The 16,156-nt window shown below is 48.8% G+C and overlaps 2 protein-coding genes across 2 annotated transcripts; one reads left to right on the forward strand and one right to left on the reverse strand.

Moving 5' to 3' along the window:
- Positions 1–3,321: 3,321 nt before the first annotated feature.
- On the reverse strand, positions 3,322–5,462 carry F5891DRAFT_1196371 (uncharacterized protein; the record flags this gene model as incomplete). The annotated part of the gene is made up of 8 exons (XM_041368282.1): positions 3,322–3,866; positions 3,919–4,183; positions 4,236–4,261; positions 4,314–4,359; positions 4,409–4,507; positions 4,564–4,805; positions 4,997–5,267; positions 5,325–5,462. 8 exons carry the CDS (start codon positions 5,460–5,462, stop codon positions 3,322–3,324), a joined length of 1,632 nt encoding a protein of 543 aa, XP_041219094.1.
- Positions 5,463–13,349: 7,887 nt separating this feature from the next.
- F5891DRAFT_1196376 (uncharacterized protein) lies at positions 13,350–15,943 on the forward strand (the record flags this gene model as incomplete). The annotated part of the gene is made up of 15 exons (XM_041368283.1): positions 13,350–13,463; positions 13,495–13,624; positions 13,688–13,756; positions 13,906–13,983; positions 14,034–14,057; positions 14,127–14,315; positions 14,361–14,378; positions 14,447–14,849; positions 14,905–14,948; positions 14,995–15,095; positions 15,161–15,350; positions 15,413–15,530; positions 15,577–15,620; positions 15,669–15,767; positions 15,819–15,943. The coding sequence occupies 15 exons, from the start codon at positions 13,350–13,352 to the stop codon at positions 15,941–15,943; spliced, it is 1,746 nt and encodes a 581-aa protein (XP_041219095.1).
- Positions 15,944–16,156: the final 213 nt, after the last annotated feature.

Here is a 16,156-nt window from a genome sequence, read left to right on the forward strand (position 1 = left end):
ACAGGTACGCGCTGAAGCGAAGCGCGAGAAAGCGCAGGTGCGCGCAAGGCGCGGGAACACGCGCGCGTATTTAGCGCGAAGCGCGGGAAAGCGCGCGTGCGTATGCAGAAACAACAGAGAGGTTAGACTTAAGTGATGATATGATACTAGATAAGAGAAGAGAGATGCGAGGTGTAAACAGATAGAGTTCTACTATGTTCTGCTAAGTAGTAAGTAAGTAGTAATAAGTAAATGGGAGGTAAAGTAAGGTAAAGTGTAGTATGTACTGCTGGCGCTTATATAGCGCGCCTAAGCGCAGTCATGCGGAGCCAAAGCGCTACCGAGTAGGTATGTAAAAATATATATGAGTGAGAAACTATGATAAAAATAAAGGTGGAACTATGCTAATAAAGGAAATGGAAATATACGTACTAGGGAGCTTGGTGGACAGTGGATGGATGCATCTGAATGGCTGGCGCTATAGGGCGCGCAAGCGCGGGAACGCGCGCGCGCATACATCGTGAAGCGCGGGAATGGTGCGCGCGTTGCGCGGGAAAGCTGCGCCTCATATAGAGATAGCTGCAGGTAGCGCACAGAGTGACACTACAAGTTCATGCCATGTACTTCCTAGTGTAAAGCTGTCATATCAGACCATGAGACACACGAGTCTCTACAACGGTCTATGACGAAATTTCCTAGGCAAAGTGGGCCTTAATCCACTTCTCACCCACAAATGGTGAGTCGGATACAGAGGTACTTTGATTTATCTTGCATGCACCGCAACAAGCCTTAATCCACTTCTCACCAATGAATGGTGCATCGGATACCCGGAAAAGGTTCAAACGGTATATGACGAAATTTCCTAGGCAAAGTAGGCCTTAATCCACTTCTCACCCATAAATGGTGAGTCGGATACCTGGACAGCCATACAGGATCTTCCAGAAGCAATGGTGGATAGGCCATTCCTGATGTAGATCAACTGCGGGTGCCAAGACGAAACCCGGAAATGCAGCACCGCACGTCAGCGACAGCACAAGAGGAAGGCAGGCGATGAAGATTTGGATGTGGCGGTTATCGCAGATGGACCCAAGTCACCTCCACTCTCGAGGTCCAGACAGAAGAGAAAGAAGAAGTTCCAATCGACTGACGAGGACAAAGTTCGCACCGGAACTATCTTGGTAAAGGTATGTTTGATTATGTGTGTATATGAATCTTGAACTCACACGCGCTCCCACCGCCTAAGGCAGCGTCAGACAAGGATTTGAATCTGGCGGGTATAGACTCTGCGGCCGATGACAGAAATGTCCGGGAGGAAGAGACATGGGTGCGTTATCTGCTTCCCTGCTCAACATTAAGAATCAGCATTCATATTGAACTGTATCCGGTATTTTATTACCTCCGGGACATCTGTATATTCTCCCGGAAATATGCTACCGGACTAGTTGATCACCGTCCTTGGATTGAAAGCATTATCTAGGTTTGGACTCTTAGATATACTGCGCGGGTCGCCGATATTGCGGAGATTCTGTGATTTTACCCAGTTTGATGCTCCAGTACATATATTATTTCACCTATTCCTTTTTGAATGGTTTTTGTGCGTACTGCTTAGTCCCACCTAGTCACATACGCCTGGCTTCATGGTGATTGCATGAAGCTTGAACTTCCAATAGCATAATATACTGCAGTGTATATAGCTCATCGGGTTGTAGGCCGGGCGTGATACAAGTTCTGGCATGCTGAGCTACGGAAAAACGATCGCGTCCAATTATAGCTCTGGGGGTGATAGGTAGCCAGCACGCTAACGCATATATCATCTTTTTATCCGTATGCGCTCCTATATCAAACTGTTGGTATTGCTTCATCTTTGTAGTAACTAAGCCCATGTGAGTTGTGGCTACCGAATATAGTAGCCGACCGGATTACTTGGTACATACGTAGCCGCAGGTCATCATACCATCTTCCGATACCAGGCATCGCCACAACCTGATTGGATGTCTTGCGTATCATACGGAAGATGTTCATGATGACAATTGATAACCTGTTTGGCGATTCTGGGGAATGCTTGGGATGTAACTTCTAGATAATCATGTATGCTGATGTTTCCATGCATTTATCACATAACTGGATCCATTTGGCTCATGATCTACAAGGGTTTCCACATCATCCGTGAAATTGATTTCTTGAATTTCCGGAGAGGTCAATCTGCAAATGTCAATATATATATCTCTTCCGGTATCACATCAAAAGTTGCATTGCTCTGCTATTTGTATTGGCTCCAAGGCCCAACCACATCCTGGATCGCATCCATCTTCACCAGAGACCCATATCCGACGTTTTAAGCCAGCGTACAAGCCCTTCCGAGAGCAACAGTTCACTAGTAGGGCCCATCCGTAAGATAGTGTAAATACGTGCTGGGTCATCAAATGGCCAACTGTGCTTTGCCAAAACCGCATTACACACAGAATCAATTGCTTGGCATGTCAGTTTGCCCTTGTAATGTTCACCGACCTCACAATAAAGGGCTGAGCCCATCCATCAAATGTTCCGAGATTATCCATCTTAGCTTGGTTGCCTCTCAGAGAGTAACATGCTTATAACACAGGCCGAAACATCACTTCCTGGCCCTTCTGAGATGAAACTCATCCTTGTTGGTCAACTGGACCTTTGCTGATTGAGCCTCACTGGGCCTAACAATGATTAGCTGAGCCCTCCCGTCAGCATTACTGAGATCAAAGCATATGCTGATGGGCCCAAAAATAACTAGCTAAGCTCATCCGTAACCCTAGAGGAGCGATGAGCTGGCCTGCTCCCCACGGGTCCCTGTTGCGCAGCCCATCTGCCTGGGCAGATCTCCATGATTAATACATTCATACACAGCCGCCACAACCGAATTTTGTCTTGTCTTGCCCACCCGACGACACAAAACGCGACTTCTTGGGCCGAAAACAACATCCGTGACACCAGCTGGCCCATCCCGGAAGCACCCCTTTGATCATATGTTTGCCATATGATGCATCAATAAACATATCGTTCAGCAGAATCGTCTTGAAAGTAGGCTATTGTATGCCAAACATTCCCGACAAAGCAAACTTTCAATGTAGTGGAACATCTGATTCATCTATTGCAAACCTTCATACATCTCCTCACTGCTATCTTATAGAAATACAAGACAAATACAAGTACAGCATTAGGCTCCTTTAGTCATGAAATGCGCAGCCGGATGTGCCAACGATCTACTCGCTGGATGTGCTGGGAGGGGCGCTAGAGAATCGGGAGGATAAAGGAGAGGAGGCAAACGGAAGTGATGTTCTGGGTACAGCTGTAGATACAGATCTCCTGGCATTATCTAGCCGTCTGCTGTTGACACCAGGGGGCTGCCTCCTCATCACCGCTGCCGGTATTGTGGAGTGACCACAACGGATATATGGCCTTATGTTGCTGCGATTGTGAGTCTCCGGCTATGCTCTCACAAGGACGGTGTATCATCCGATCGTCTTTGTGCTTCCGAAGAGCCATGGCCAAATTGCCCAGAGATGATGATGTCGCAGTCCAATGCTGATTCGAAGCGCTTAAACATTTCTCCAGCACGGTCAACCTCACATCTAATCTCTCCTCCATCACACCTAACCTTGTGTCTAACGCGTCCACCCGTTCGTTTGTGGCAAGGAGATCAAACCGTCTACCGAGGTCATGTATACTATGCAGTATATCTCTGGCAGTTGGCTCGGGCTCGGGCTGATGTCTGAGTCTGCCTGACCCAACCGTAGGATCGGTGATCGGTTGGGCCGTTGCTGGGGGTAACACTGTCTCCAAAGGCTGCATGGCCGGGGATGCCAGTGGATCCGGATGTGGAGTCACACCCTCCATCGGTTGGTCCGCATGTGAGTCTGAAATTTGATTGATTTTCGCTAGCCCGAAGCGTGCTATAGATGTGCTTACCGCCCGATAAATCCAACGGAACATCCTTTTGTCCGGCATGGGTGAATACACGAGCAGGTTTTTTCTTTCTTTTTGTGGTGGCAGCTTTAGCTTGAGTTTCGGTGGGGCGCGATTTGGGGGTGCGGATTTGAGTACGTTTGGGAGGAAGCGCTTCATCTCCCTTCAACTTTGCTTGCAACCTCTCCCGGACGCCAATGCCGTCAATTGCACAGGTTATCTTCATTTCATCGCAGTTGGCACAGGCAAGTCGCGTGAACCCATGTTTCTTGTCCGGCAGTACAATACAAGGTACATCCAATTTGACACATTTGTCACACTTTCGGGGGTGATAGCGAACGGAATACTGGGACGACATACATCACCTGATATTAGCATCCAGAGTATCAAGAACCCACCTCCGCCAGCCGTTGCAATGGTGGAATCACGACCCCATCCAGTAGGCTAGAGAAATAAGCATTAAAATGAAATCACCGAGTAGATGACGACCTACCCAGGTGTCTGCATCCCAGAAACCTTTATCGACCGTGTCCGAGGGCGTTGGATTGACAGGTCCTGCAACTGCATTTGCCGTCGATGCCGACGATTTGTGCTGCAACATTCATGCTAAAGTCAGAAGTACAAACAGCAAAAGAAGGACTGTAGCACCTTCCGGGTGACGAGTATGCTTCCGGTCAGGTGGTTCTCATCATCATCCGACATGAACTTCTTCTTCCTTTTCGGAGCAGATTGCCGGGATAATGGGCGTGGTGCTGGTCTACGCATCCCGTAAGTTTCATTTGTGGCATCATCTTCCGCTTGTATGTTCTTCCGCTTGGCCGGTTGTCGAACGGTCTTCGTTTGTGTCTTCATGTTTCCCGTCACACTAGGATCGTCCTTGCTTGGCGCAGCTGCGGTAGGAAGGGTACATAGGAGTCAGCGGTTCCAAAGGTGCCGTTACTGTTCGCGGAGGAGTCGGCGGGACCTGGTCAAACAAGGCTGCCAGGGGTAGATGCATGTGCATGTATGGCCGGGCTCAAGATATCCTTTGTGAGGGCAGGGTCTTGAACGTGAGCTATCGATCTGCCCTCCGGAGTGGCACCGAAGGGCAGTGTTGAGGAGGTAGCTTGCGCATCCGTCAAACCGGAAGCAACAGGTTCCGTGACCCCAAAACTAGTGACATGACGATAATTTACCGTCTTGTGGAATCTTGGATGATGCTTGATGCGTGGATCATTGTCGACGATGGTTGTCCAGTCCGGCAATGCTTGAAAGACGCCAGCCTTGGAATACTGCCGTACGACCGCTGCACATGACAGCAGCTGGGGGGAGAATGATGTCGCGTGGCCTGCGTAGAGTTTTAAGTCTTTTGCCTGTAACCAATTGTGTTAGTACCAACATTAACACCACATAAACGGCAGCGGACGTACCACACGTCTAGCGATCTCATCCGATAATGCCAACCCCGCCGCTGAATCGCCCTCCTTCAACTTCATACATCGCTTTATAAGCGATTGCACATCCTCTAATGTGTTATTCAGAGCAGCGTCTGCTTCGGAAGGTGTCATAGCACTAGATGCAAAATGTTGGTGAGTTGATAACAGCGCAACTCTCTGGGGAAGAGAAAAAGGAATGACTCAGAGAAATTTTACCCATATCAGGATCTATATGTCATATCCCATATATTCACGCTTCTCTTCCGGACTTCGGACCCTGAGATCCGGTCTGGTCCGATGTATAGATCCGCTTCCGATCCGATTTACGATAAGCTTTCTAATTCATTTCCTGTTTCATATAACGTTAAACACAGCCTATTCGGTATTTCCTCTTCCCGGTGTTTCGGTTATGCTTATTACCGGTATGATTACTGATCCGTTAACCTATGTCTCATTTCCGACTCGCGTTTGATAACCTTTGCACATGCTTCGTACATAGCCTCGGACCCTTGCTTACTGATACTTCCGTTATCCTCATAGTATATAAACTCGTGTATATGTCCTGTAGTACCTCAGTTCGAATATCATCTTAGTTTGTCCTCTTTCTGTCCTCCGGACTTGAGTTCTCCTTACTCTTGTCACTCTCCGAGACTTCGGATAGATTCCGATAGTCTATATCCTCGGCTCTACCTTCGGGTAGTCTTTACTCTGTTAGTTTCTAGTTCGGATACGTCCGGATTAGCCTTATACGCGTTTCCGATATCCGGAAGACTTCCGGATATACTACGAGACCCGTCCGGACCTTCGGACGCGTTATCGTTAGTACTTTGAAATAAGGGACAGTACTTGGGAAAGGGGCACAGCGTACGAGCTGAGGCCGAAGTCCTTCGGATCCGATCTTACGAGAGTACGACCTTAACAGTATATTCGAACTCACACCTTTCCAAGTACACTTACTCATATCATGGCTCCTACTAAAGTAAACCAAGCCGCTTTGCACGCTGTCGGACTTTCGTCCACCCGACGCGATCCGACATCCGTAGTTAACGCCTTCACCAGTTTCTCTCAGCGCCGTGTATCACGCGGTCCTGCTCAAAGTATTTCGCAACTCATGAATCGTCCGCATCCGGAAACCCCTACGCGCACTCCTGCCGGAGGTGATCCGGATGACGAAGGACCTCCGGACGATGAAGATACTCCTGGTGGAAACCCTCCGGATGACTTCGGAGGTGATCCGGATGATGAACCGGATGACAACGATGATGAATTTGACGGGTTAAACCCACAAGACCGTGTCATGCTTCGGCTTTCTCAAGCCATCGACAATCTCGCACGCAACAATCGTCGTCCGACCTCGTCCGAAGATTCTAAAGTCAAGATCCGTGAGCCCGATACTTTCGATGGCACTGAGCCTCGGAAGCTTCGTGCATTCTTCGTCCAATGCGAGCTCTACTTCCAAAGCAAACCCAAAGCCTTCCGTTCCGGACGGGCAAAAGTCAACTTCGCCCAATCCTACCTTAAGGGTATGGCACTCGAGTGGTTCGAACCGGATCTCCTAGCCGACGAGGACGATGATCGTCCGGATTGGATGGATGATTACTCCGCGTTCATGCTTGAACTCCAAACCAATTTCGGACCGCACGATCCGTCCGGAGATGCGGAAATGCAATTGGAGCAACTTCATATGCGTGACGGACAACGCATTAATAAATATGTTGTTGAATTTCAGCGTCTTGCTTCACAAGTCCGTGGCTGGGGTGACGGTGCCCTAAGACGCCAATTCTATAACGGACTTCCGGCTCGTATCAAAGACGAAATCAGTCGCATGGGTAAACCTTCCACCCTTTCCGAATACAAGATCCTTGCCCAGACTATCGACGCTCGATACTGGGAACGGAAGGGAGAAGTCGCCCGCGAAACTAAACCCACCACCTCCATTCCTCCTAAGCAAACCACGTCCGATCGGACGAATTCCAACTCGTCCGGACCTTCGAGGTACAAATCCGACAACCCGCTACTTCCGCATCATCCTCCGTTTCTAAACCTCCGGACCTTACCTCCAAGTTAGGAAAGGACGGGAAGCTCACGTCCGAAGAACGTAAGAGACGGATGGATAACAAACTCTGTCTATTCTGCGGTGGACCCGGCCATTCGGCTCGGGAATGCACCAAGTCTACTTCGCGCGCTGCCAAAGGCCGCGCTGCAGTAGTAACTCCGGAAGACAAACCGGAGGCTTCGGATGCAGCAAAAAAATAGTCCGCAACCCTCCCGACTCCGCACGGGATGAGGGTTGCGTTGACTCTACCCGTGCAACGGAGCTACGTCTCAATGCTGTTTCTCTTTCCGATCCGAACTCTCTTGTCCATACGTTTCTATTCCTACTTTTCCTGATATTTCTGATTTTCCTTCACTAATTGATTGTGGTTCCTCTCACTGTTTTATAGACTCTGATTTCGTCCGAAAAAATAAAATTCCTACATATCCGATATCTCCGCTTTCTCTCCGTTTGTTTGATGGTACTTGTAATAATATGATTTCTGAAGCTATAGATTTGCCTATCTGTTTTCCGTCCGGTGTAGTTACCTCCGATACGTTTTACGTTACTCCGTTGGATTCTTCTTGTTTTATCGTTCTTGGATATAGCTGGCTCACCCTACACAATCCGTTGATTGACTGGGTTTCGGGCAGCATCGATTTCCGAACGACTTCTCATGGAATGCCTTCGACACCTCCGACGTCGCTTCCGTCTCCGGATCCGCATCCTCCGATGGAAGATTTACCTCCTCCGACTACATCCGGAACCTCCGCTGATAAAACCATCCCCAACATTTCCTTGATCAATGCGGTTGCCTTTTGCCGGGCCTGCAAATTGGAAGGATCGGAACAGTTCAGCATCTACCTTCGTCCGACCGGTGTAGACCTCCGGTCCGCTTCCCTTTCATCCGATCCTCCGGACCTGTCCGGAATTCCTCCGGAATATCACGAATTCTCGGATGTGTTCGATAAGGGCAAGCTAGCCAACTTCCTCCTCATCGTCCCTATGATCTCAAAATCGAGTTAGAGGAAGGAACTAGTCCGCCCCTCGGAACCATTTATTCTCTATCTGCAGTTGAGCTTGCAGCCCTCCGGAAGTTTCTTGATGAAAATATTTCCTCCGGACTCCTCCGTTCCTCATCCTCTTCTCACGGAGCTCCTGTCCTGTTTGTCAAGAAAAAGGATGGCTCCCTTCGCCTCTGTGTAGATTTCCGTGGACTTAACCAGATTACCAAGAAAGACCGATATCCGTTACCTCTCATTACCGACCTCCTAGACTCTCCGAGCCGCGCTAAAGTCTATACCAAAATCGACCTCCGATCCGCTTATCATCTCGTCCGGATAGCGGACGGAGACGAATGGAAGACCGCGTTCCGAACGCGTTATGGCTCATATGAATGGTTGGTAATGCCGGAAGGTCTCACTAACGCTCCGGCTGCATTCCAACGCTTTGTCAATAGCGTGTTTGCTGATATGCTGGATGTATGCGTTATCGTATATCTGGACGACATCCTCATCTATTCCCAAGACCTTGCATCCATAAGGAACATGTCCGAGAAGTCCTTCTCCGTCTCCGAAAACATCGACTCTATGCTAAACCCGAAAAATGCGCGTTCCATACCACATCCGTTGAATACCTTGGTACATCCTATCTCCGGACGGCTTTGACCATGTCGTCCGAGAAGATCCAGTCCATCGTTGACTGGCCGGAACCTCGGAAAGTTAAGGATATTCAATCCTTCCTCGGATTCGCAAATTTCTATCGTCGATTCATTTTCAATTACTTGGACATCGTAGTTCCGCTCACCCGTCTTACCCGCAAGGGGGTTACTTGGGATTTTTCCGATGATTGTCGGAAGTCTTTTGAAACACTCAAGAAAGCTTTCACGTCCGCTCCGGTGCTTACGCACTGGATTCCGAATGTTCCGATAGTCGTAGAAACCGACGCCTCTGACTACGCTATAGCCGGAATACTTTCCATAGTATGTCCGGACTCAGAGCTTCGTCCGGTGGCATTTTATTCTCGGACGCTTACCGCTCCGGAACTCAACTACGACACTCACGATAAGGAACTTCTAGCCATCCATGAAGCTTTTCGGACGTGGCGACATTACCTTGAAGGCTCTGCCGAGCCGATAGACGTTGTCACGGACCATAAGAACCTTGAGTATTTCTCTACCACAAAACTCCTCTCTCGCCGTCAGGCCCGCTGGTCGGAATTCCTCCATCAGTTTAACCTAGTCATCCGTTTCCGTCCCGGAAAACTCGGAGCTAAACCGGATTCCCTTACTAGACGCTGGGACGTCTATCCCAAAGAGGGGGATAGGACTACGCTCGAGTTAACCCTCACAATTTCCGTCGGTATTCACTTCGGAACAGTTAGCTTCGTCCCTCCGAGCCTCAACTCTAGTAACTCCGGTTCTTAGGGCAGCCGTTCTGATTGATATCGACCAGCTCCGGAAAGACATCCTGACCGCACTTCCTAATGACCCTATCGCATCCGAACATCTTCCGGAACCTTCGGATCCGAGATGGACGGTGGACGATAGTGGTTTCCTCCGCTGCGACAACCGTATATATGTTCCGGAATCTAATATCTCCGTCTTCGCGTCCTCCAGAATACTCATGATCATCCGTTGTCCGGACACTTCGGACAGAACCGGACGCTAGATATCATCCGACGCGAGTACACTTGGCCAGGAATCCGTACCTATGTCAAAGACTACGTCAAGTCTTGTACTTCCTGCGGCCGAGCTAAGGTTCCGAGACACAAACCTTACGGATTTGCTCAAGCAGTTACCCATACCGGAAAAGCCTTGGAATTCTATATCCATGGGATTTCATCGAGCACCTTCCGGACTCATCCGGCTTTACAGCCATCCTCGTCGTAATCGACCGTCTATCCAAACAAGCTATATTCATCCCCTACCCACGACACCATTACCTCTCCGGATCTCGCTCGTCTATTCGTCCTCCACGTGTTTTCCAAGCACAGAGTTCCATCCCATGTCACTTCGGACCGAGGAACAGAATTCGTATCGCCATTTCTTCCGGTCCTTAGGAAAGCATTAGATATGGTCCTCCACTTCACGTCCGGATATCATCCGGAAGGAGACGGACAAACCAACGAGCGAACCAAACCCTTGAACAATACCTCCGGATATACTGCAACTATCAGCAGGATAACTGGTCGGAACTACTTCCCTTGGCAGAATTCGCTTATAACAACGCTCCGAGTGCTACTACCGGAGTATCACCTTCTTCGCCAATAAGGGATATCATCCGAACCTATCCGTTCATCCGGAACGTGACCTCTCATCCGCCCGCGCACGAGACTATGCAGTAGACCTTGACGAACTCCATCAGTTCCTCCGAGAAGAAATGGCCCACGCACAAGAAAGATATCAAGGACCTGCGGACGCCAAACGGAAACCTGCTCCGGATATGAAAATCGGAGATCCGGTCTTCGTCAAGCAAAATACTTCCGATCCACCCGTCCGTCCAAGAAAACTCTCGGAAAAGAACTTAGGTCCGTTCGAAATCATAGCTCGTCCGGGTACGCATTCTTTCACCATCCGACTTCCGGATTCCATGCACTCCGTACACACCAGTTTTCCATGTCTCGCAATTAGAACCAGCCACACTCAATACCATTCCTAATCGTATCCAATCGCCTCCGCCTCCGGTCGAAGTCGACGGAGAACCCGAATATGAGATATCCGAAGTTTTGGACTCAAAATTAGACCGTCGGAGAAGACAATGTCAACTCCTATACCTCGTCCGATGGTCCGGATATGAAGGAACGGACGAGGAGACTTCATGGTTACTTGCTACGGAGCTCGGTAACGCATCCGAACTAGTTTCGGACTTCCACGCTGCATATCCGAACAAACCCGGTCCTATTCAACTTTGAAGTACATAGTGTGCATACGAAATACAAGTACATTTAGAGAAGAAGCATAAACGGACCAGAAATTCCTACATCTCCATAGACCCATCCGCCTCTCCGGATCCGCCTGCATCACTTCCGGACGCCCTTCTCCATCACCTCATCTTCCTCCTCCGGACCCGGAGACGTCCGAAATCCCTTCCGAATATGTCCGAACAACATGGCTTGAAAATTCCCTCTGTTGCTGAAGGAACAGCTCAATTCCGGAGCTCATCCGGTCCGCTGCAGCCCTGCTGCCTTCCGCCGCCTGAATACTTCTCTCCAAAAGGGTGTTAGTCCTAGCCAGCTCCGCCACTATACTGTTGGCTGCGGCCACCCAAGCCTGATCATCGTATTCCGTCTCCATCTCCTCCGATCTTCAGGAGTCGGACTCTTCTGACGTTTCTTACCTTACCTTTCGGAGATGGAGATCCGGCAGCATGCTTCCTCTTCTTGCCCTTGGGCACCTTGACAGTTTCCGGGTCGTCCGGGGCACGTAGCCTTGTCCTTTCCGGCAGATATCGCAAGACTTGACCTATCCGGACGTCAAAACACTCGGATCCGAAAAAAAAAAACACGGATTAACTCACCAGAGCATTGCTCTCCGCATCCGTCCAAAAGGCAAGTCCGGCCTCTGTCCGCTGCAACGCTTGCAGGATCCCGTCCTTGTCAGCGGAAATGGCACGAGACTTTTCATCCGTCCAAGGCAAAGCCATCATAACCATCCGAAACTCACCATTTCCTCTACTATCCTCCCTGCGCCGTTTGTTTTCTGCCTCCACCGAATTTCGGACTCTCGAATCCTCTTAAGATCCTCCTGAATCTTCCGTTCCTCTTCACGCTTCCGCTCCGCCTCCTGACGCTTCCGAATCTCCTCCTCCTCCTTCCGAGCCGCAGCTTCAGCGTCCGCTAGTTGCTGTTGAAGCTCCAGCAGTTTCTGCTTAGCAGTCTTCTGAGATCCGGAGGTGTTGCCAGACATTTTCGATAGAGCGTTATAGAGAGTAAAAAGTGGGAAAGGAAGAATCATCCTGGGACGTCCGCCCTTGAGTATACCTGTCCCGATTCCGAACTCAGACGCTTCTCCATCATCTCGCGATAATCTCGTCCGGTCCGGACCGATGGTTCTTGTGCCTCTAGGGATCGGCCCTAAGGGGGTGATACTGTCATATCCCATATATTCAACGCTTCTCTTCCGGACTTCGGACCCTGAGATCCGGTCCGGTCCGATGTATAGATCCGCTTCCGATCCGATTTACGATAAGCTTTCTAATTCATTTCCTGTTTCATATAACGTTAAACACAGCCTATTCGGTATTTCCTCTTCCCCGGTGTTTCGGTTATGCTTATTACCGGTATGATTACTGATCCGTTAACACTATGTCTCATTTCCGACTCGCGTTTGATAACCTTTGCACATGCTTCGTACATAGCCTCGGACCCTTGCTTACTGATACTTCCGTTATCCTCATAGTATATAAACTCGTGTATATGTCCTGTAGTACCTCAGTTCGAATATCATCTTAGTTTGTCCTCTTTCTGTCCTCCGGACTTGAGTTCTCCTTACTCTTGTCACTCTCCGAGACTTCGGATAGATTCCGATAGTCTATATCCTCGGCTCTACCTTCGGGTAGTCTTTACTCTGTTAGTTTCTAGTTCGGATACGTCCGGATTAGCCTTATACGCGTTTCCGATATCCGGAAGACTTCCGGATATACTACGAGACCCGTCCGGACCTTCGGACGCGTTATCGTTAGTACTTTGAAATAAGGGACAGTACTTGGGAAAGGGGCACAGCGTACGAGCTGAGGCCGAAGTCCTTCGGATCCGATCTTACGAGAGTACGACCTTAACACTATACCAATATGTCGGTGGTGGGTGTTTCCGAGAAACGCGTGGCCTACATAGAAGCATGGGTGTCTGGACCGATTTAATGTAATTATCACGTAATAGAAGGTTGTTATCGATCATTGTCCCACGTACTCAATTGCCGTACATATCACAGTATATCTTGGCGCATATTTATTATGTTCTCCGACTTCATTTTCACACATATGATCATGTCTGAGCTACATGTTCGTTGTGCCACTCCAACTATGTCAAATCCTGGCGACGAAGTGTCCTCATATGCTGATGACAAACTCTCCAGCATCGATTCTACCGAGTCTCAATCGGTGTTCTACACCTACTGACTCCCTGGTACAGGACCGCCGCGCATTGGAGGAGGATCCAATCGATTGGTGGGGCACCTATGTCCCTTTAGAGTCATGGATTCCCCCCAAATCGGAGAGCATTCCGACATTTCAAGGATCATCGGACTGGAATCATATCCGGTGTATAAATGCAAGTTCTACATAACCCCTATTCGGCCCGGTATTCTGAAAACATCCCCATTAAGTATATAAGTTCCGTGCCGAGCTTCCCCATTATGAATATCGAAGTGATTCCATGGGAAAGAAAGAGAAAAGTAAGTCGTTTGCTGGATTGCTGGCATGGTTGAACAAACCTGGTCCGCAGAATACGAACTTTGTTTCAATGGTGACTTTGATGAAGTCACAAGCATGCTGTCGTGAGCATGGAAAATGCTTCATCCATTTATCTAACAAATTGAATTAGACATGTATGTAACTGAATTGCTTCGGACCCCAAACTTTTTAAGAGGCCAACATTCCCGAACAATCAAAGGTCCTGTTGGTCAGTTATCTGCACAAACTGGATTTTCCAGTGACTGAACTTATGAATAGAATTAGGAGGTGCAACATCGGAAGGTTAGCACGCTGACAGCCAGGATCAAGCGAACTTATGTTGATCAATCGGAAGATTCAGCTAAATCGCAGACATCACCAAATGCCATCAGTCCGGTGATGGATTCAACAATTCTCCAGATCCTTATGATTGTGGATGGGACGATCCGACTGTCGATGGAGCTGCTGCCGTTCACGAGTTTTCCGCACCCGATTCATACAATTGCGGATGGGAGGATGGCACCACAGCGCCGGAAGAGCTGCGAAGCCTGGAGATGGTGCGTTTGTTCAATAACTCATGAGAATAGACCATATTAATATGATTAGGAAATGCAATATCTGAAGGTTGGCACAACCTGGCTGCCAGGAATACGCTACTTGTGTTGATAAAAGAATGTATGCCAAATTCACAGACATCACCGCATCCCATGGATCCGTGCCGGATTCCATGACTCTCATCGATGATCCCTATGATTGCGGATGGGATGGTGCTATTGCACCCTCAAATCAGTTATCGATGCCTGATCCTTATGATTGTGGATGGGAGGACCAAACTGCAGCTCCGAATGAAGTCATAATGCCGGGAAAGTTTGTTGGTTATGTACTTCTTCACACTTCTACTAACCAGGTTATAGGATCAGATAATGATGAACCGGAGGAAGGCGAGTACTATCTTGGCAGCCAACATTTGATTACTCAACCGCAAAGCAGACTGGCTGCATTGTCAAATCTGATGAGAAATGAAGTTTTGCAGGAACCTATACCCGCAGATGATGTATACCAGTCCGAATGGGATGATCCGATGGTGAACAGGGCGTATCGCTAAATGAGTCTGCCGCTGCAGACCCATACGATTGCGGATGGGATATAGTGTAGATACCGAAGCCTCAGCAATGAATGTCTCATCGGAAGAAAGTTAGTGGGCATTTTGTTGTTTCAATCCCAACTGACAGGTTCACAGGATTGAATCCAAGCCAGGATGAAGGTATAAATCAACCTTCCTGCCAGGAAGGCCGTGATTCAACAGATGATACGGCTCATTTGTCACACTCTATTGACAATGTTAGTCAACTGAGACATGCGGGAAATCGTCATACGAGTCCGGGTGGGATGATCCGGTTGTCCAGGAGACGGCTCTCTCAAAGTCATCGACGGCCAATCCTTACGACTGCGGATGGGAGGATGATGCTTCGTTGCCAGAAAAAACAACAACAACGGAGATAGCACCGATGATACATATGGATGTGGGCGCAGGACTTTGCGATGACCACAACTGCCGAGATATTTCAGGATCCTTCGATGAACATGGGGACTATAGTGCAAATCGGCACATTGTTCCCACCGATCGGTCAGGTCGGATTCAATAAATTCATTCAAAGTGGATGACGTTGATATGGAAAACACACTTCCGGACATTCAAAAGGACAGCACCGAGGATCTTTACGATTGTGGTGGGACGATCCAATGGATAACACAACTATCAGGAGTACCGGAAGTGTCTGATATGAGAAGGAAATTGATGTCATTGACCTGACATCGCCAGAGGGGAGAGAAGTTATAGACTTACATCTTTACCTGCCACCTCAAGTAAGTCATATTGACTTGCTGCATTCTTTGCTAATGTCCGATATACAGGGCGGTCCTCTTCACCAGCCGATCCCAATGTGTTTGAGGAGGCTGAAGAGTCCATGCGTCGAGCTATCCAACGACTAAATAGCATAGGACATAATGACTGTGAGTATGTTGATCTTGCAGCTCCATCACGCTGACCTACACGTGAGGCAGTCGATCGATATATACACAGCATTGTCACACCAGCGGTCACACGTGTGCCTGACCCTCGGCCGGCAATCACATTCATGGCAAATCGAAGTTTGTTTGGTGCATACGCGGATGCCAAAGATCGGTGACCGAACTCGGTGCAGATGTCATTATATTCACCGTTTGCTCAACATTCACCGCCGGATAATGGACCCACTAGATGCCATGATCACCGGTATAGCAGCGGCAGCCTCACATGCATTGACTCAATTGCAGTATATAATTAGTCCAAATACTTTCAATGTTGGTGTAAAATGAGCTAGTGAGCAATACAAGGGGGCCGGACATACAAAGAACTCGAC

The sequence above is a fragment of the Suillus fuscotomentosus genome, assembly GCF_016647785.1.
Source record: "Suillus fuscotomentosus strain FC203 chromosome Unknown F5891scaffold_98, whole genome shotgun sequence".
Taxonomy (NCBI): Eukaryota; Fungi; Basidiomycota; class Agaricomycetes; order Boletales; family Suillaceae; genus Suillus; species Suillus fuscotomentosus.